Source organism: Rhodotorula toruloides, assembly GCF_000320785.1.
Source record: "Rhodotorula toruloides NP11 unplaced genomic scaffold Scaffold32, whole genome shotgun sequence".
Taxonomy (NCBI): Eukaryota; Fungi; Basidiomycota; class Microbotryomycetes; order Sporidiobolales; family Sporidiobolaceae; genus Rhodotorula; species Rhodotorula toruloides.
In genome coordinates this window covers 207,170-226,893 of record NW_015622992.1, presented here as the reverse complement: position 1 = coordinate 226,893, position 19,724 = coordinate 207,170, and the positions used below count along the sequence as shown (strand labels likewise).

The 19,724-nt window shown below is 61.9% G+C and overlaps 8 protein-coding genes and 1 pseudogene across 9 annotated transcripts; 5 read left to right on the top strand and 4 right to left on the bottom strand.

Moving 5' to 3' along the window:
- On the bottom strand, nt 1-789 carry RHTO_05440 (histone H2A; annotated as a pseudogene; the record flags this gene model as incomplete). The annotated part of the gene is made up of 5 exons: nt 1-181; nt 250-316; nt 390-495; nt 591-612; nt 734-789.
- On the top strand, nt 758-3,186 carry RHTO_05439 (Set and Cytidine deaminase-like domain containing protein; the record flags this gene model as incomplete). Its single annotated transcript, XM_016419101.1, has 5 exons — nt 758-793; nt 911-1,568; nt 1,623-2,033; nt 2,092-2,654; nt 2,716-3,186. The coding sequence occupies 5 exons, from the start codon at nt 758-760 to the stop codon at nt 3,184-3,186; spliced, it is 2,139 nt and encodes a 712-aa protein (XP_016270186.1).
- A 142-nt stretch (nt 3,187-3,328) lies between these two features.
- On the bottom strand, nt 3,329-5,244 carry RHTO_05438 (aromatic ring-opening dioxygenase; the record flags this gene model as incomplete). Its single annotated transcript, XM_016419100.1, has 7 exons — nt 3,329-3,523; nt 3,625-3,831; nt 3,895-3,959; nt 4,015-4,170; nt 4,247-4,609; nt 4,681-4,985; nt 5,129-5,244. The coding sequence occupies 7 exons, from the start codon at nt 5,242-5,244 to the stop codon at nt 3,329-3,331; spliced, it is 1,407 nt and encodes a 468-aa protein (XP_016270185.1).
- A 312-nt stretch (nt 5,245-5,556) lies between these two features.
- On the top strand, nt 5,557-11,488 carry RHTO_05437 (ABC bile acid transporter; the record flags this gene model as incomplete). Its single annotated transcript, XM_016419099.1, has 12 exons — nt 5,557-5,672; nt 5,735-6,215; nt 6,271-7,175; nt 7,237-7,901; nt 7,959-8,048; nt 8,107-8,355; nt 8,415-9,284; nt 9,338-9,934; nt 9,992-10,357; nt 10,416-10,775; nt 10,834-11,235; nt 11,295-11,488. 12 exons carry the CDS (start codon nt 5,557-5,559, stop codon nt 11,486-11,488), a joined length of 5,295 nt encoding a protein of 1,764 aa, XP_016270184.1.
- A 301-nt stretch (nt 11,489-11,789) lies between these two features.
- Nucleotides 11,790-13,115, top strand: RHTO_05436 (uncharacterized protein; the record flags this gene model as incomplete). The annotated part of the gene is made up of 4 exons (XM_016419098.1): nt 11,790-12,186; nt 12,246-12,336; nt 12,396-12,819; nt 12,882-13,115. The coding sequence occupies 4 exons, from the start codon at nt 11,790-11,792 to the stop codon at nt 13,113-13,115; spliced, it is 1,146 nt and encodes a 381-aa protein (XP_016270183.1).
- A 229-nt stretch (nt 13,116-13,344) lies between these two features.
- RHTO_05435 (mitochondrial import inner membrane translocase subunit tim16) lies at nt 13,345-14,108 on the bottom strand (the record flags this gene model as incomplete). Its single annotated transcript, XM_016419097.1, has 4 exons — nt 13,345-13,533; nt 13,684-13,862; nt 13,960-14,050; nt 14,106-14,108. The coding sequence occupies 4 exons, from the start codon at nt 14,106-14,108 to the stop codon at nt 13,345-13,347; spliced, it is 462 nt and encodes a 153-aa protein (XP_016270182.1).
- Nucleotides 14,109-14,319: 211 nt separating this feature from the next.
- Nucleotides 14,320-15,256, bottom strand: RHTO_05434 (Mediator complex, subunit Med4; the record flags this gene model as incomplete). The annotated part of the gene is made up of 2 exons (XM_016419096.1): nt 14,320-14,519; nt 14,581-15,256. 2 exons carry the CDS (start codon nt 15,254-15,256, stop codon nt 14,320-14,322), a joined length of 876 nt encoding a protein of 291 aa, XP_016270181.1.
- A 734-nt stretch (nt 15,257-15,990) lies between these two features.
- RHTO_05433 (asteroid-like protein) lies at nt 15,991-18,047 on the top strand (the record flags this gene model as incomplete). Its single annotated transcript, XM_016419095.1, has 3 exons — nt 15,991-16,232; nt 16,295-16,560; nt 16,624-18,047. The coding sequence occupies 3 exons, from the start codon at nt 15,991-15,993 to the stop codon at nt 18,045-18,047; spliced, it is 1,932 nt and encodes a 643-aa protein (XP_016270180.1).
- Nucleotides 18,048-18,783: 736 nt separating this feature from the next.
- Nucleotides 18,784-19,474, top strand: RHTO_05432 (uncharacterized protein; the record flags this gene model as incomplete). Its single annotated transcript, XM_016419094.1, has 4 exons — nt 18,784-19,033; nt 19,091-19,288; nt 19,375-19,402; nt 19,474. Coding segments are annotated over 4 exons (477 nt in total).
- Nucleotides 19,475-19,724: the final 250 nt, after the last annotated feature.

Below are 19,724 nucleotides of genomic sequence, written 5' to 3'. Positions count from 1 at the left end.
GTTGGGCAAGACACCACCTGGAGAGAGAAGAGCGAGTCAGTACTTGCGAGGGCGCGAGAACGGCGAGCACGAGAACGCACCCTGCGAGATGACGACGTGTCCGAGGAGGCGGTTGAGCTCCTCGTCATTGCGGATGGCGAGCTGAAGGTGACGCGGGATGATGCGCGACTTCTTGTTGTCACTGCGCGTCGAGGATAGTGTGAAGGTCAGCCAACGTGGGCGAGTATCAGTCGCAAGGCGTGCACTTACCGGGCAGCGTTGCCGGCAAGCTCGAGGATCTCGGCAGCGAGGTACTCGAGGACGGCAGCAAGGTAGACTGTGCAGGAGAACGAGCGGGCAAGTCAGTAAACACGCCAAGTCGCGAGGAGGACAACATCACGCGAACGCACCGGGAGCACCTGCACCGATGCGCTGGGCGTAGTTGCCGTTGCGCAAGAGACGGTGGATACGACCGACGGGGAACTGGAGGCCAGCCTTTGCCGAACGCGACTGGGCCTTGGACGCGAGCGAGGAGGTCGAGAGAGTGTGAAACGGGGACGACTCAGGCGGTCACGAACAAGTGGTGGACAATCCAAGACTCGTGTATGTACGTCTACGAAGCCAGCAGGCCTGCTCAACGAGTTGGAGCGGGTCCAAGGGAGTGGTCGGAGCGAGAGGGAGAGGGTCGCTCCACAACCGCTCACGACTCCCGCTCACGGCGACAGCGACCAGGCTGTCTACCTTCGCCTGCCACTAGGCTTCCTCTCCTGATCGTTTGATGCTCAATTGCGCCGCCGGAAATGCAGACATTCGTGTAAGCGGGCCCCTTCTTCACTTTTGGCTGATGAGGGTGGAACTCGATGGGCACACCTCGCGGGCGAGCTTCTGGTGCGTGTAAGGGACGTTTCTGACATGTTCGAGCCATCTGCAGATCGAAACCGACAAAAAAACAGGCCGCGGGCGCGGGAGCAGCCCTACTATCGATGCCCTCCCCCTTCATCACGGCACGAACGGCGACGACGGCGCGAATGGACACCCGACTCTGCTCGCTGAACCCCCTCACCCGCCGTCCTCGACCGCACACGCCGATCTTCCCTCTGTCGCCGCCTTGTCCTTGAAGGACGACGCGGTCGACAGCCCGGTCGAGCAGGAGCTCCCGGATACGCTTGCACCGACTGCGGCTCCTCCTGCGGGCGCTGGAAAGCGTAACAACCTGGATGAGACTGCGGGCAAGCCGCGAGGCGCTAGCCGAACCGATCTCGCCTACTGCTACCCTCCCCCTCCCTTTGGCGACTCCAGCTCCGGCTCTCTCGCCTACCCTCCCGCAACTCCTCACCTCACCCGCGCACCCATCGAGATCGCCACACGCGACTCGTCTGTCGGACGAGGCGTCTTTGCGACGGAGGACATTCCCGCTGGACAGGTCATCGAGATCAGTCCGGTCTTGGTCTTGAGTCAGGAGGAGTACAAGGGTCGGAAGGAGGGCGCAGAGGACGACGGCGTGCTCAAGGGTGTCGAGGCGAGTCAGCTGCGCGGATACGTCTTCACTTGGGGCCGGGATGGCAGTATGGCTGTTGCGCTGGGAATCGGTACGTTCGCTGTCAGTTCGCTCTCAAGGCTCTCCTTACCCTCGCATCCTGCAGGCTCCCTTTTCAACCACTCTGCCTCGCCAAACGTCACCTACTCGCTCGACTATTCGCAGTACACAATCTCGTACCGCACCGCCAAGCCCGTCCAGCGCGGCGACGAGCTCCTCATCTTCTATGGCCACTCGGTTCGCTTCTCCCATTCAGACGCTGCTGCACCTCAAGATGCGCAAGTCGAAGACGTGGAGACGGCCGAAGACGGCTGGGGCGGACTCGGAAACCTCGACTCGTTCGATGGCAAGCTCGAACAGGCGGACGACGACCGTGCGCGCCTCGCGCACCTCAAGAGTTTGACGCCGGAGCAGCTCGCAGAGAGGGACGAGGAGGTTGTCGGTCCGCACGAAGCCGAGTTCCCGTGGCGAAAGGTGACGGAGATCATCGACCCGGAAGACGCAGAACTCTCGCTCAGTGCGTTCGGCGCTTTTTCGCCATCTGCCGTTTCGCTGACCTCAATCCACACACACAGTGACCTGCTACGCCATCGACCTCCCCGCACGCTGCGCCGGCGCCGTCTTCCAGTTCGTCCGCAAGCACAGCACTCGCAACAAGAACGAGCTGAGCCACCTCAAGCGCGTCCGGCCGATCGAGTCGTCCCGCTCGTCCAGTCCCGTCGAGCAAGACCGTCCAAGCGACAATGCCGAGGAGAGCGACGGCCGCAGTTCGCAGTTGAGTGAGAGGCGCCGTACCACACGGACGGATCCCGATAGCTACCAGTCTATCCTCCTCTTCCCCGTTACGAGCGCCCCGTCGAACCTCGTCGACCTCCTCACCGCCTCACCCGTCGCGGACATTCTCGGCTCGACCCCGGTCCCGCCGCTTTACACTGTCGAAGTTCCCGCCGAGGCGGCGCACACGGAGCAGCAGGCGGAAGAGTGGAGCAAGGTCTGGCCTGTCACGATTGTGCATATTCGTGAGGGTGCCAAGGCGACGCGGAAGAAGAAGGGATGGGAGAAAGCGAAGCTCGAGTGGGTCGAGCAGCAGGCGAGGAAGGTGTGGGAGCGGGCGGAAGAGGCCGGGCGGCAGGGCGAGGTGAGTGCGACTATCTGTTCATGACTGTCTGATCGTTCGCTGACTGTCCTTGAGCCGACAGCACCCGATTGCCTGCCGAATCACCGACTCGTGGTCCTCCCCCTTCCACAACTCGCTTCGCCCTCCGGTCTCTCTCGTCACAGCGCACGACACTCGTCTCTCAACTGGCAACGTGCTCACGCACGCCGCTTCGAACGCAATCGACGCAGTCGCCTACCTCGACCTCCAAGGCGGCCGACCCCCTCCCTCCGCTTTCTGCCCCGACTCTGCCCAACCGCCTTACCTCCTCACAGGCCTCACCGTCTTCCTCTCGCACGAACCGTGCCTCCTCTGCTCCATGTCCCTCCTCCACTCGCGCATCAAGAACTTGTTCTTCATCAAGCGTGCGCCGGGTGCGGGCGGGTGCGGCAGCTTGTACAGCGTGCATGAGGATGGGGGGTTGAATCACCGATTTGAGGTGTGGGAGTGGAAGGGCGGGAGGGACGGAGGCATTGGAGTTGGTGCGGGCGAGAACTTGAAATTGGATCCCTAGAGGTTCGTGTATTGCTTTAATCTTTGCGCAGCGCAATGAAGTAGTTGTTCTATCACCTCGCATTTGCTGAGGGTAGCTCGCTTCTCTCTCGCATCGTCGAGCGCGGACGGAACTGCCTGTCGCACGAACTCGCAAACACCCTCTACACCCCAAATACAACTGTCTTGCTCCCCCACAATCCACACACGACTCTCGCCCCCTCCCTGCCCTCGATATTCCCCGTCTCGCCCGCCCCCTGAGCGACGTAGAGCGGGACGAAGTGTTCTTCGCGTGGGTGGGCGGAGCGGAAGGAGGGGTGGTGGACGAGGGAGAAGAGGGCGCGGTGGCGGGCTTTGGGCTGTTGCGGGTTCGACATGGGTTAGCTGAAGGACCGGAAGGAGAAGAGGCGGGAGAAAAGGCGTCGAGGCGAGAACGGAAGAGCAAGGAAGCGAGGCGTACATCCTTGACCGCAACGGCGTCCACGATCGCCTTCTCCCAGACCCTGTACTTCTCCGCCGCAGCCGCGGGGGAGAAAGACCCAAAGTCACGGAAAGTGTGAACGGTCAAGCCGCCGGCGATGAGGAGGATCCCTTCGCGGCGGAGGGGAGAGAGGGCGGCACCGAGGGCGTGCTGGGTTGCAGGAGACAAGTCTGAGGGAATGGATACCTGCGAGGTGAGAGCGCGAGCTAGTGAGAACAAACGAGGGGAAGAAGGAAAGGCCGGACGAACCTGGATGATAGGGACAGGCGCTTCGTCCTTGAACATGAGCTTGAACGGCACGAACACGCCATGGTCTGCGCACCGCTCCATCAGTTCCTGCCAAGCTCAAGCAAATAAGCGAACTCGCACCGAGTCCAGGACCCATGAACCCCCTTCCATCCTCTCCCCTCGGCTCAAGCTTGTTCGTCAGCCGCGCAGACTCGATACCGCCTTCTTTCAAGACTTGCACGACACGCTGGGCGATCGCTTTGTCCCCGCGAGACTTGAAGGTGACTTCATAGAGTTCTGCGCTGACGAGAAGGCGAGGGCGTCGGTGGTGAGCTGCGCCTGCGTTGACCGTCACGAGTGAAGACGAACGCACCCTTCGGAAAGCCGTAGTAGTCGAAGAGCAACGGGTTCTTGTCTCCGTAATCCGTCACGACCCCTCCTCCTTCCGTCTCCCAATGCGCCGAAAGGACCACAATCGCCCTTGGCGTGTACTTCTCCATCAACAGCGGTCCCAAGTCCTTCAAGAACGCCACGAGCGGTCCCTCGGGTCCTTGAATCGAGAGGAGCGGTCCGCTTCGTGCGTTGGCGAGGTGAGGTGGGTGGATTAGCATGGGCGAGCCATGTGCGAGGAAGATCGTGGGCAAGACGTCGTGAAGGTCGGCGAGGGAGGGGAGGGCGGAGAGCGCGGCGCGCCATTCGGAAGGGGAATCGAGGATTTCGGCGCCGTCGTCGCGGCCTGTTCAATCTCGTGTCAGCCGTAGCATCCCCCGGGTATCGCTGGATAGACAAGGGATCTTGAACACGCACCCTGCGAAGCTGCGGAAGAGAACGATCCCATTGTCGCGGGAAAAGCAAGAGGCGAGGGAACCGCGGCAAAAGTCGAGAGCGGTCGCGAGCTGTTCTTGGCGGATGGGACGGCAAGTGCGGGCACGATAGCGGCAAGTCTGGTCCAGCTTCGAGTCATGCACTGGCTCACAAGCGCAGACAGAGTTGTGAGAGCGATGCCGAGGTTGGTCGAGTGGGGCGAGGAGAACAAGGCGGCGAGTGCGAGTGCGAGGGCTGCGACGAGGAGTACGCCGCGTGAGAGTGGAATGGTGGGCTGTGGCGGCAGCCTGTACGTCGTCCGAGCTGTACGAGCTTCCTCGAGAGCGAGGATGAGAAGGTCAAGCTGTGCCCGTGGGACAGAGTTGTAATCCCCTTGTAGTCAGCCTTACGAGGGCTTGTAATCACCTGTCAGCAGTACTGCGTCGCTTACTCAGCCGGTAGTCCTGCAACGAGCGTTGTAGCGCGACTCGTCGAATTGCCGGACAGTGGGAGGACTTCCACGACGACCAACGACGCCTGGAGGGCCAGGACAAGCTGGACAAGCATGCCGTCGTTAGTTCTTCACTCTTCGGAAGCCGGTAAAGCGACAACAGGAGGAATCGATAAAGTGCACCGCGCGGAACAGCAGACTCGAGCAGATTGTCCTTCGTCCCAGTCACACACTCGCGCTGGAGTCAAGCCAAGCCCGCTAGCAAGCTGCTCTGACTCGCTGCTGTGTGCCAGGCGACCCAGCGGACGCCCGCTTCAGTCGCTCGCTCGTTTCGCATCCTCGTCGGCACTTCGCAAGGACACGACCAGCGACCCCGACAACTCACTCTATCGACATCGCCCAGTGATCCAGCCAGTAGAGCAGCACAGATGCAGCTTATCCTTGACGCGGCGCAGGCAGGCGAGGTCTCGGACGCGTGGTGTGCACGAGGAAAGGGTGCCGAGGTATGGGACGGCATCGACTTTGACCCGTGCTTCCGCCTGAGGTGCGTCGCACAAACTCCAACGCGACGCTGGACACTCACTGACGGCCGACGCGTGCACGCAGAGTCTTCGACGGAGTCATCCCACTCCTCTTCCTCTCCCTCTCCGCATCGTACCTCCTCGTCCGGCTTTTTTCTCTCGCCCGCCGCTCCTTCCCTCGCTCGTCCTTTGGGTACGAACAGCTACCAACCGTCGACGCGTCCTCTCGAGGGACAGCCGGCTCGAGCCCGATCGCACAAGCCGAATCTCGCGTTTTGCGAGAAGTTGCGGAGAAGCAGAGTCCAGACTGGCACGACCCGTCGACGCAGAAGGAGTTGCTCGGCGACGATGCGGAGCCAGATGTTGTTGAGGCGGATCCTGAGGCGGAAGAGACCGGTCGGACTGGGCTCGCGCTCGCCGCGAGGGCGGTCTGGGGATGCAAAAAGGACGTCTTGAATGTCGTGGCGAACGCTGCGATGCTCGCCCTCTGCACGCTCAAGACTATCAGGGCTTTCCAACGCGGAGAGGGTGGACGTGCATGGGTTGCAACGGAGATGGCATCTTGGGTGCGTCCGCTTCTTTCGCTGTCAACTCGCGTCGCTTACGCTCTTTTGCCTGCAGGCCTGGGCTTTCATACTCTCGGTCGCAAAAGTCTGCCTCGCCATCCAGCACCGCGTCTTCGCCCTCAGCCACCCGTCCCTCCCTCACCGCAACGTCTCGCCCGCCTACACCCTCCTCGAGCGCATCCTCATCCCGTACTATGTATCCTTCGCCAGTCTCACCGGCTTCTTCGACCTCCGCTCCGCCCTCCTCGGCAATAAGACCTACCCCTACACCGTCTCCCGCGAAGCGCTCGCCATCGAGGCTGTCCTCTTCGCCACCTCGTCGTTCCTCTTCATCGTCGAGTTCTTTACGCCACGCCCATCGCGCTACTCGTCGCGCTCGTCCCGCACCCAGCGACGACTTAGCACGACCGACAAGTCCCTTCCCCCTTCGCCAGAGATGCACGCCTCCCTCTTCTCCCTCGCAACCTTCTCCTTCCTCGAAGGCTTCCAGCTTCGCTCCGCCTTCCCTCGGATCTTCGGCGCCGGCTCAATCAAGATGGATACGATTCCCGACCTTCGAGCAGACGACAAGACCGCTCGAGTAGTCCTCTCGTTCCGCCAGTCGATGCGGACGCTCGATACGCGTCTCGCTCGACTTCCGCTCTTCATCCGTCGACGGATCCTCAGCGACCCAAATGCAGGCGTCGAGGGACTCGGCCTCACCCCGAAGTTGATCTACCACTTCTGGCCCGCCCTCGTCGCGCAAAACATCTGGTCCCTCGGTCGAGTCGTACTCAACCCCATCGCACCCCTGATGTTGCGAGGGATCCTTGCGCACATCGCCAAGCGCGAGAGGGGCGAGTATGCACCGTTTCATGTGCCGATACTGTATGCTTGGGGCATGTTCCTCGGGACGATCTTGGGAGGGATTTGTTCGAGTCAGGGATTGTTCATTGGGAGAAGGATCTGCATTCGGCTTCGGTGCGCTGAGCTCGACTTCTCGAGATTGAGCTTCGGTTGCTGACGACCTCCGCACGCGTAGGTCCATCATCGTCGGCGAGGTCTTTACCAAGGCGCTTCGACGGAAAGACCAGGCTGGCTTGTCGTCCGCCAAGCCCACGGAAGAGGCCGACGTCTCACCCACTGCCGACGCAGCACCGAAGCCGACCTCGAAGGCAACGCCGGCGTCAGGCTCCGAAGCCGACGACCTCGACGAGGAGGAGCTCGGAAAGGAGCTGGAGAAAGCGTCGTCGGGCAAGATCATCAACCTGATCAGCGTCGACACGTACCGACTCTCCGAAGTCTGCGCCTACCTGCACTTCCTCCTCTCCGAGATGCCCCTCTCCATCATCGTCATCTGCTATCTCCTCTTCGACCTCCTCGGCACGAGCGCAGCAGTCGGTATCGCCGTTCTCACCCTTCTCGTCCCGATCCAAGGTCGCATCTCCGCTCTGTTCAACATCTACCAGGAGAAGCTCCTCGCGGCAGCCGACCAGCGCCTCGAATTGACGACCGAAGTTATCGGCCAAGTCCGCGTCGTCAAGTTCTTCGCGTGGGAGCGAAAGTTCCTGGAGATGATGGACGCGACGAGGAAGAAGGAGCTGAGCGCGATCTGGAAGAGGGCGTTGACGATGGTTGCTGGGAACGGGTTGATGTTCGGCGCGCCGTTCATCGTTGGATCCGTAACGTTCGTCTTCCACACCAAGGGTACGTCCCGCTATCACTTGTTCGAAAGCAGCGCATCGAGCTGACGCTCCGCAACAGTCCTCGAACGCCCGCTCACCGCCGAGACCGCCTTCACCGCACTCGCCCTCCTCCAGGTTCTCCGCTCTCCCCTCGAAGGCTTTACCGACAGTCAGTTGGGTCACCCCCCTTGACGCGCTTGGTCCTGACACCCTGGGACTTCCCGCAGTGTTCGTCAACGTGCTCCAAGCCTACGTCTCGCTCAAGCGTCTCGACGCCTTCATGCAAGAAGAAGAGACGCACAAGTACTCGCTTCTTCAGAAGGCGACCTCACTCGAGGACCCGGTCATTGGCTTCGTCGACGGGACTTTCACCTGGTCGAACGAGGATGCGGCAAGGCAGGACACAAGCGTCTTCCGCTTGAAGGACCTCGATCTTCGATTCCCGGAGGGACAGCTCAGTATCATCCTCGGTCCAGGTGCGTTCGCTCCGTCTCTGACAGCTGAGAACGCTCGTTTGACGCTCTTTGTCGTACAGTCGGATCCGGCAAGACGACCCTCCTCCAGTCCCTCCTCGGCGAGACGAACCGCCTCTCAGGATCCGCCTTCCTTCCTTCGCCCGTCATTAGGTCGACCGATTCGGACCCAGCCATCCTCACCGAAACAACCGCGTACGCTTCGCAACAGCCTTGGCTCCTCTCGGCCACGATCCGGGAGAACATCCTTTTCGGCTCGCCTTTCAATGCCAAGCGTTACCAGGCGACGCTCGACGCCTGCGCGCTCCAGCCCGACCTCAAAGCGCTCGAACTCGGCGATGATACGGAAGTCGGCGAGAAGGGGACGGTGCTCTCGGGCGGTCAGAAGGCGCGCATCAGTCTCGCTCGCGCAATCTATTCGCCCGCCAGATACGTCCTCCTCGACGACGTCCTCTCCGCCGTCGACTCGCATACAGCGCAGCACCTTGTCGAAAAGTGCCTGACCGGCAAGGTCATGCGTCACCGCACCTGCGTCCTCGTCACGCACGCGGTCGACCTCTGCCTCCCGGTCGCAGGCTTCGTCGTTACCCTCGACCAAAGCACCGTCGTCTCTGCCGGCCCGCCCGACACGCTCTCGCAGTCGCGCCTCCTTGAGCTCGAGAAGCAGGACAAGTTTGCCTCCGACGCGAACGAGTCGAGCTTCTCGACGATCGAGGCGTTGGCGGATGGCGAGACGGATGAAGCGCTCCGGCAGCACCAGGAGGAGGAGCGGCGCAAGCGGGCGGAGAAGCTCAAACTCGTCAAGGACGAGACGCAGAGCGAGGGCGCAGTCAAGAAGGAGGTGTACTACACGTACATCCGGGCGTTTGGCGGATGGAGCGTCGCCCTCGTTGCGCTTGCGATCTTCGTAGGCGCTCAGCTGGCAGACATCGGTGCGGTGGTCTGAACGGTTATTTGTATGCTCGCGCTGACATCCTGTTGCCAGCCATCTCGCTTGCGCTCCGGTACTGGGCGAACTCGTTCGACAGGAAGGCCGAGTCGTTTGGCACCGTTTTCGTTTCGACAGTCGCCGCTTCTACCGGACGCCTCCACGCTGTCCCGATCCGTCTTGCTCAGGCAGCCCGCTCGGTCTCGCAAGGCGATCTCTCGGCGTCGTCCATCCTCGGCGAGGATCGCAAGCTCGACTCGGACTACTGGCTCGCCATGTACTGCCTCCTCGCCGTCGTCAACCTCGCCTTCATCACGGCGCGCGCGGCGTTCTTCTTGTGGCGCGGACTCTGCGCTAGTCGCATCCTTTACCGTCGCCTGATCAGCCAGATTCTCGGAGCGCCCATCCGCTTCTTCGACTCGACGCCGACCGGCCGCATCTTGAACCGCCTCAGCAAGGACATGGAGACGATCGACCAGGACCTGAGCCAGACCGCCATGTACTACACCTTCGAGCTCGTCGCCGTCGCAGGAATTACCGGCACCGTCTCGGCAACCCTCCCGGCGTTCCTTCTCGCGGCAGCAGCGATTTCAGCAGCGTACTGGTTGCTGGGCTACATCTACGTCGCCTCGTCGCGCGAGCTCAAGCGTTTCGGTGCGCTTCCCCCGATTCATCACTCGCTCGGGTATACTGACCGGGTCAATCTTGCAGAGTCCGTCACCCGCTCGCCCATCTTCTCCGTCTTCGGCGAAAGCTTGCAGGGCGTGTCGACCATCCGAGCCTACGGTGATGCGAGCCGGTTCATGCGCCACATCTTCCAGCTCCTCGACGAGAATAACAGGCCGTTCTTCACCCTGTGGCTCGCCAATCGATGGCTCTCCCTCCGTACCGACGTCTTTGGCGCCATCGCAGCGTTGATCGCGGCGCTCTTCGTCATCTTCGCGCGGTCGATGGACGCAGCGCTCGCAGGTTTCGTTCTGTCGTTCGCTCTCATGTTCCAAGAACGGCTCCTCTGGATCGTGAGGCTCAACGCCCAAATCGAGGTGCAGGCTAACTCGGTCGAGCGCATTCAGGAGTGTGAGTTGCCTCGAGTTCCGCTTCTTCCTCTGCCGTCACTGACGCTTCTATACTGTAGACCTCGAGCTTGAGCAAGAGTCGCAGGGCGGCGTCCATCCTCCCGCCATTTGGCCCACTCGCGGCGGCACGATCTCTGTCAACAAGCTCACCGCCTCTTACGCGCCGAACCTCCCTTCGGTACTCAAGGCCGTCTCGTTCGAGGTCAAGGGCGGCGAGAAGGTCGGCATCGTCGGTCGGACAGGTTCTGGCAAGTCGTCGCTCGCGCTGTCCTTCTTCCGCTTTATCGAGCCGTCGAGCGGCAACATCACCATCGACGGTATCGACATCAACACGCTCAAGCTCGAGGACCTCAGGAGCCGTCTGACGATCGTCGCGCAAGAAGCGGCACTCTTTGCCGGTAGTCTGCGATTCAACCTCGGTGCGTTGGCTTGTATCCGCTGTCTCCCTTCTTTCTCTCACAAGTTGTATGTCTGCAGATCCGTTCGGCCAGCACGAAGACCAGGCGATTTGGGACGCCCTCCGCCGCGTCCAGATGGCCGCGCCTGGCGCGTGCGGCGTCACGCCCAAGCCAACTCCTGGCCCGAGCCGCGCCGTCAGCCCGACCAACAGCGACGACGAGCACTCGGAAGCGACTGCTACGGCCGAAGACGAGCGCTACGTCGTCAAGAGCCTCGACATGCCGGTCAAGGAGGGCGGGAAGAACTTCTCCGCTGGACAGCGCCAGCTCCTCGCCCTCGCGCGCGGCATCCTCAAGCTGCGGTCGTCGTCCATTCTCATCCTGGACGAGAGCACCGCTTCGCTCGACCATGCGACAGACGAGCGGATCCAGGAGACGATTCGGTCGGAGATGGCGGACGCGACGATTCTCTGCATTGCTCGTGCGTCCGCTTCGAGCCACTAGCTCTCGAACGCTCCGTTGATGAGCTTCCATCCGCAGACCGCCTCCGCACCGTGATCGACTACAACAAGATCCTCGTCCTCGACCACGGCGTCGTCAAAGAGTTCGACACGCCCTCGAACCTCCTCGCCGACGCTGATTCGATGTTCTCGGCGCTCTGCCAGAAGTCGGGCGAGTACGACGTGCTCAAGAAGATGGCGGACGACGCGGCGAGGCAGAGGGGAGAGTTGTGAGCGGATTCGGGCGGAGGAACGGCGTCTTTTTGGTTTTCCCTTCGCTTCCTCGCATATAGACGGATCATATGCACTGCAGTCGTCGTTTCAGCGTCCTCAGCCATACCCTCGCGGAGTATTGACATCTCTCATCGTCTCGCTCAACTTCTCCCTCCACCTCATCCCGCACACACGCCCAGCGGCTTGAGATATCTTGCTAGACCGTCTGCAAGACCGTAAGACGGACTCGTACCGCCCGCGACTCTCCCGACGCCCGTTACCTCGTCCTCCGCTGGCTGCCCCGCCTCCTTCGTCCGAAGCGATGGGCAACGTCCGCCTGCTGTTCTGGGGCGTGCTGCTGGGTCTGCTATCCGCTCTGTACACTCGACTACCACACTACATCCCCGCCTTGTCCGGCCGACTCCCCTTCCTCCCGACAGAACACCGCGACCTCCTCACCTCTCCCTCGGGCAAGTTGTGGGCGGAGACGCTGCATCGGTACCAAGCGAGCGTACCTGTCTCGCCCAACCACGAGCATTCGAAGCAGGCGGACTGGGAGGCAGAGTTGGAGAGGCAGTTGCGCTTTGGGAGCAAGGAGGGAGGGAGGGAACTCGAGAAGGAGTACAAGCGGCAGCTGAGGGAGGTTGAGCGTCGCGCGGAGCATGCGGGCGCGGAGAACCTCGTCAGGGAGGTGCTGCCCGTCTACTTCGTCGAGCATGGTGCGTTGCTCTCCGCTGTCGAGGCTCCGCTTCGCCCGCTGACTCGCTTCGTTTCGCAGGAGAAGAGGTCGATGAGGGCGTGCTTGCGGCAGTCGGCGCCGAGATCAACTCGCTGCAGCCGCAGACTATCATACTCCTCGCGCCTCACGAGTGCGTGCACTTCGCGAAAGTCGATTCGACAGCAGAACTGACTGCTTCCTCGCACACAGCACCTCTGCCTCGCGCCTCCTCGTCTCCACCGCGTCTACCATCTCCTCCGCCTACTCGCCCGTCCTCTCCTTTACCGGTTCCCCCCGAGTCGCCTCGCAACTTATCCGCGCCTTCGCCCACACGCCCCCTCTCGGCGTCCCAGCAGCCGGCTCGACCCTGCCCACCCTCTCTCCCCGCTCCGCCCGCGTCCTATCAGCAATGCACCTCGATCCCGAGGTCGAACTCGTACAGGTTCTCTTGCCCGTGATGCTGGAGAAGGAAGCGAGGTGGGGAGCGGAGAAGTGGTGGGATGCTGGCAGAGCGATCCATGATTACTTGCATGAGAAGGAGAAGGACTTGCAGCAGGTTGTTGGAGCGGGCAAGTACAAGAGGGAGTACAAGAACATCGTCGTGATTGCGCTGGGGTCCGCAGCGCCAAAGAACGTGCGTGGCGCTCCGTCTCTTCCGCATGTCCTTCCTCACTGACGCTCCGACCGTCCACGCAGCCCTCCCCTTCTTTCCGCGCCCTCCTGTCCTCCGCCCTCGCACACCACACCTCGCACGCGCGCGAACTCTCCCTCCACTCGCTCTACTCCAGCTCGAGCGGCTCGAAGCCCCGCAAAGCCGTCCGAGGGGAGGCCGTCGGGTTGTATACGGCTGTGGCGGCGGCGGGAGAAGGAGAGGGCGAGATGCTCGGCAGGGGAGAGGTTTGGAGATTGGGGCATTTGCCGATTCGATAGACTTGCGTCGGAAGATGGAACGATTTGGATCCGGGAGTATGGTGAGGAGAGATGTTGCATGTTGATGAGCCTGCTGAGAGGAATAAAGGCTGGTCTCGAGAACGAGAAAAACGAGGGGGAGAAGGGGTATCGCTACAGTACAGAACACAGTCCCGCGAGGCCATCACTTCCGCCAATCTATCCACCTGCGTCACGCCATTCTTCTCCCACTCCTGAGCGCCCGCTACGCTCACGCACTTCCCCCAGGAGTCTTGGGCGTCTCCGCCGCTGCCGCCTCTCCCGCACCCTTCGCCGCCGCCGCCAACTCTGCCTCTAACCGCTCCTTTGCCCGCACGATCTTGGACTGGAGGTAGTGCGACGAGTGAGGCTTGCCTTCGGCTGTCAGGGGCGAGTTGGCTTGGAAGAGGTGGTCGAAGTTCTGCGAAAGCGAGGGGAGCAGGGGTCAGCATCGCTGCGCGGATTCGGCCGCTATATCTAGGCTTTAGAGCACTGTGCAAGCCGCACAACGCTCCTCCAACCAACGAACAGCCCGCCAGCCCGCGAGAAAGCGCTCATCGCCCTCACTCACCTTGAGCATCCTCTGCAACTCTGTCTCTTCACCAGCCTGGATCGCGCCGCGCTTGACGTTGAGGATGTTGGCCGCCTCGTCGAAGGTCATGCCGTGGTTGCGCGTCAAGGCGTCGACGTTGCCACCCCTCGCTGCTCCGCCTGCTGCACCTGTCGCTGCCTCGCCGCCTGCTCGTGCGTCTGCGGGACAACGAGGACCACAGTCAGCCTGGAAAAGTACCTGTGTCCGTCGCTCGTACCCTGCCGCCCCGCCAGAGCGCGAGGAGAGGCGACTCACTCCTCGCCGCCTGCTTCCATGCCTCGGAGAAGGCCTTGCCGACGATGGAGGACCCGATGAGGAGGACCTGGCCAATCAGCCGTGCGCCAGACTGGTCGGGCAAGCCGTCAGTGAGTGTCCGCAAGCTTCCCGGGCGCTGTACGCACCATTCTTGCGATGTGGTGGCGGTCGAGGAGCGAAGGTGCGAGAGAGCGAAGGACGAGTCCACTTGACAACACTCAACGAGGCTACGAAGGGGTCCCAAAGCAAGCTCAGAGTCTCTTGATCCGTATAGCGCGCGACTGAAGCCAAGGAAAGCGAAGCGAGCGAGAGGCGTCGGGATAGACTCGACATTCCACCTCTACCTTCGACTTCACACGCCTACAAGTCCGGATTGAGGTCCAAGTCAAACTCAAACTCTTCAACGTCCATCCCGTCTCCCGAGCCTGGATGGGGCGGAGCGGCGCCCGCTCCTCCCGCCGCCGTGACCTGGTGCGCCTTCGCCTCTTGCTCGAGGCGCGCCGCGGCGTCTGCTTTCGGTATCGCGGGTTCGGCGGGTGCTGCTGGCCCGTCTCTTCGAGCTGCGGCCGGAAGCAGGAATCAGAACGTGCGTCATCGAAGCGAGCACATCAGCCGACTCACCTCCCACCTCCTCCGTCGCTCCCAACCCCTGCATCAGGCCCTCCCTTCCGAATTGCAACCGTCCCCTCCTCATCGCCGCCTCAGTCGGGAACGGCGGAATCGCGCCCATTGGCAAACTCCGTCCCGTAGGGTCTGTCGCGCCTACTCCTTTGAGCTTGATTTCAGGCGGGAAGAGCGAGGAAGGTGGAGCGGAGGTGAAGGGTGCGAGGAGGCGGGCGTAAGAGAGAATCTGGGAGGGCGTGAGGGACGCGGATTGGGCGGTGGAGATGGCGGTGCGGTCGAGCGCGCCGGATGCGACGATTGGGTCGAGCGAGGAGACGCAGGAATGGAGGGTTGAGGCGGACTCGTGCCAGGTCGAATCGAGTGTGCGCAGCGTTGAGATGAGCGCTTCGACGCGCTGTTGTCGTCGCTGGTGCTCGGCAGACATGACGAGCAAGCGAGCGAGCTTCGCGTCCAACGCTCCGAGCGACTCGTAGATCTCCGCGGTGGAGGCTTTAGAGCCCGCGCTAGCGGACGGCGAAGTCGTCGAGAGGATCGTGAAGAGCTGGATAGAGAGGGTGGTGAACTCGGAGAGGAGGTGCGAGATCTGCGGTCCGATTGGGAGGGAGGGAGAGGGTATTTGGGCGACTTCGGCGGGGGAGAGAGGAGGGGTCGAGGAGGTTGCGGTGATGGCCATTATCGGGTAGATCTGCGGGAGGAGGAAATTGGCGGTCAGTTTGAAGAGTCTCGCGACGTGCTCGAAGTGTTTGCGGGTGCAGGTAAGCGGAAGGCGAGACCGTGCGCGCCGAAGCAGCTTGTAGAGCGACGCCTCCCGTTCAAGCGGCTGCAACGTCGCCAATGTACCGTGTTGAGACCAGCAGCAGCTTCACCCGCTCCAGTCCACCTCCTCGAGGAGAACGAACATCGCAGCGTCCCTCCTGTACGCCCGCCGCGATCCGCCGCCCGCATCGCCGTTCTGGCCTGCCAATAAGCCACTGCACAAGTCGCATCGCGCCTAACCAATTCCCTCCTCCACTTTGACCCTCCCCACACCCGCGAAGCGATGAAGTCTGCAGAAGCGAGCGAAAGGCTCTGCGTACCAGGCGGGCGGCAGTACAGACTCAGAATGAACCCTGTGGATCACTCGTAAGCGTCAGATCAGCGGCATAGGCGAGCGATGGTTGCAAACGAAGCCAACCTTGCGAACCAGTTTCCCCTAACCTTGTACGCTTCACTGCTCGGCTCATACTGCTCAGACCGAGCTCGCTTGGCGTTGACTGTATCCTAGAAAGGCTGCTGAAGGCTGTGTGGCTGTCGCTCCGCTCTGCGCCCTCCTACTCGCCTTGCTCCTCTCCCTCGATCCGACCAAGTCTCGCTCGCCACCACCGCCGCAGATCGGCCTAGACAAGCCTTCCGGAGTATCGAGGGGGTATGGGCGTCCAGAGTCTCACGACGTACGTGCGAAAGCAGAACCTCGGTGTCTACGAGACGCACCCGAACCCTCAGGACACCTCGCCCATCCCTCTGATCGTCGACGGACTCGCTTTCGCGTACCATGTCGGTCTAGTCGACACGTTCGAGGGAGGAGGGAATCTGAGGATCAAGGCGAACGTGCGGAGATACGTCGAGTACTGGCGGGTGTGCGGACTCGAGCCGGAGTTCGTTTGGGACGGGTGCGTCGCGCTTTCTTCTCGTCCGTTCACCTCGCCTCGCTAACAGTTCCGACATCTGACAGCCCCTTCGACACGTCCAAACTCCCGACCGTCATACACCGCTCGACGCAGTCCCTTCAGCGCTCGCTGAAGTGGATGAGCCTACCCGACTACCTCCGCGCCGACTACGCCTACGCGCAGAAAGCTACTCGGCTACCACCCCTCACACATATGGCGATCTCAGCGGAGCTGGAAGCGCTGGGCGTCCCGAGCTATTGTGCGGAGGAGGAGGCGGATTCGCCGACTGCGGAGCTTGCGAACCGCAAGAACGGGTTTGTGCTGTCAAACGGTGCGTCGCACATTCGGAACTCAGTAACGGGTAGTCCTGACGCTTGTGACACGGGCCGCGCAGACTCGGACTACTTTATCTACCCGACGCAATGTCGGGGCTACGTCCCGCTCAATTCGGTCGAGTACGGCCCATTCAACGACCCTCGACTCGAAAAAGTACCGCCGAGTACGCCACCTCGCATTCGATTCCGCGTCTTCCAACCCGCCCTCATCGCCCGCTCCTTCTCTGTCCCGCCCGCCTTCCTTCCCATCCTCGCCGCCCTGATCGGCAACGACATGCACAACTACGCCGCCTCCTTCTCGCAGAACCGTAAGTTCGCCGACTACACCGGCTACATCGACCCGCGCGAGTTGCTGCGGATAGCCGGCATCCTCTCGATGTGCGCTGGGATGCCTGTCGAGACGCTCGCGCAGATTCAGGATGTCGTCCTCGCCGTCCTCCCTCGCCTCCTTCAACGACCTGTCCACGACCCGAACATTATTGCCAACATCGCCGCATCGGCCTACTCGTACGCCCTCCGCCCGCTTGAAGCGCCCTCGCCTACCTACCCTCTCCATCCTCGCCCGACCGACACCCTCGAACAAGCCAAAGCGCGAGCGATCTATGACGCCGCCTACAAGTCGTCTCGCCTCTCGTCCTTCGTCCTTCACGTCCTCAAGCACGGCGTCGTCATGCTCCAGGGCATGGTCGAGATGCCCGAGCATCAGTCGCCGATGGTCTCGCTCGCTCGCCCTATCCGGCTGTGGATCTACGCGATTGTGCATGAGATGGTCGGAGTCGAGCGGCCGACCGTCGTCGAGTACGCGCGGAGCGGGTTCGAGCTTTACCCAACCGAGGTTGCCGTCCCCAGCCTGCGCGACCTTGCTGCTGCGTCGGAATGGGACGCGCTTCCCGACATCCTCACGCGGCAACCGCTTGTCGAGCAGGACAAGCTCATTCGCAAGACGATCGCCTACGCCGCGCTCCGCTATCCGAAGGGAAACATCTCCAGCTTTGACGGCTGCGCAATGATCGGCCGTTACACCATGCTCATCGTCTCGATCAACTGGATCCTTCGCTTGCACCGACGACCCTTCACGAAGCACGAGGTCAACTGCGCTGTCCTCGTCGCCGCCCTGATCCGCCACGAACCCTCTCGACTCGCTGCTCTCGCCCCTCTCGCCCCTCGTCCTCCGCTCAAACCGTTCATCCAGCGCTCCGTCGAGCTGATTTCGACCCTCGTCACCGTCAACATCCTCTTCCAAGTCCTCCTTCTCCATCCAGACGGCGTCCACGACTCGCCCTGCGCGCCGCACGAGCTCTTCGACGGGAAGGCGTTCCATGCGCTGCTCGCCATGTCGGAGAGCGAGTTTGGCCAGACGCTCAAGGCGAGCGACGAGACGACGCTGCTGGCGTTTGCGAAGGTTGTTGCGGCGTGTTGGGGCGGAATCGCCGAGATCGAGGCGCAGACATTCTTGACACAGCAGCCGTTGGCGGTGCGGTAGTCGGACGTGGTGGAGGCGCCGGCATGATGCGCTGCGCGGCTGCCTTTTCGAGGAGCGGTGCGAACGAGGTGAGTTCGCATTCCCTCCTTATCCTCATTCTGTCTTTACATGGCCTCTGACTAAGTCTGACTTTTCTCATGTCGGCAACAGTCGGGCGTTCCCACAGCAGCATCCGCCACGCCAAGCCGATCTCTTCGTTTCCGCGTTCTCGTCTCGACGCGCATCAATCCTTCGCTTCCGGGATTTCGTCTTTGCCGAATACCGCTAGACCTCGGTACGCTTCTTCTCTTCCCCCCTCATGTTGCCTGGGCAGCAGATTAACCTGGTCTCGAGCTGATGCTGGCTTTCTGCCCTACGCAGAGTCGCAGACGACAAGCTCCCGCCGACCTGCACCCGCCCAACCCGCCGCGCCTTTACCCTCGTCGATTCAGGACCTATTGGCGTCGTCAAGGGACGGAAGGAGCGGACGGCGAGAGGTGTGGAGGCGGCGAGAACTGGGATTGGGAGGTTGCGGTCGGAGAAAACGGCGCGGCGGAGGGCGGGTTGCTCTCGTCGAGACGTAACGGATATGCTGTACATTCCAGAAGCGTTCTGCGCACTCGAGAAGCGAGATGGCGGTAGCTGAGGACTACGTCTTTCACGAGCAAGACTCAGCAGGGTCGGTTGGGCACGACTGCAAGGTGTGCTGGCTTGCGTCTGCTCGTCGCTCATCTCCCGCACAACCCCGCTGCACACCATGCCCCTCTTCTCCCGCGCTCTTGCCCTCCCTCGCCTTCCCCACCGCGCTCCCTCCCAAAACCTCCTCGCGCCGCACCCCGCCCGGCCATTCACCACCAGTCACAAGCGTCTTGGTGATGACACCGTCAGCAGTTTCGCGAAGGGCAGCAAGCTCGGCGGCGGCGAGAACGGCTCGCACGCACTTGGGCCAGACAGCTTGTTGACGAAGGGTCTTGGGACGGTGGTCCTCATTGGCTTCGTGTTCTATCGCACGTTCTCGTCTACAGGCGTGTTGCGCCGCTGCTGACCATGCCGTCGCCCTCCAGTCGAATCCAGGATCAGCGGGCAGCTCACCCCGATGTCGGTCGACTTGGCCGAAACTCAGCAAGCGGTCAAGGGCTTGTCCGGCGCGATGCACGAAGTCCGCTCCGACTTGCGCGACACCAAAAAGCTGCTCAACAAGCTGAGCTTCCAGGTCGGCCGTCTGGACGGGAGGTTGAGCGGAATGGTCACGGGCGTTGGCGGTGAGTTTGATTTTACTGTGCTTCAACGGTGGAGATCTCCGCAAGCGCGCTATGCTGACGTCCGACCCGTCACTTTCGTCTCGCAGCAAGCGAATTCCCGCAAAACCAAGTCTAGTACGTTTGCTTTCCGTCCCGTTCGTGTATATGCTTGCCTGTTCTTTTGCTGACCATGGTCGCTCGCGCAGAACACCTGTACCGCCTCGCACCTCGTCTCGCCCTCCGCATCCAACCCGCATACCCGCACCTCGATTATACCGTCCTTGCTTTGCCTTGCATAATGTCAGTTCGCTTCCTACCCACTCACAAGCCTGCGTCTTATTGCCGCACTCGGTCTTGCTCAATTGTTGGTTCGCTTGTTCTCCGCGGCGTCTCTTTCCTGACCGCGTCTGGGAGTTCAGTTGCTACGATCATACGCTCACCCTTTCCTTGTCCTCAC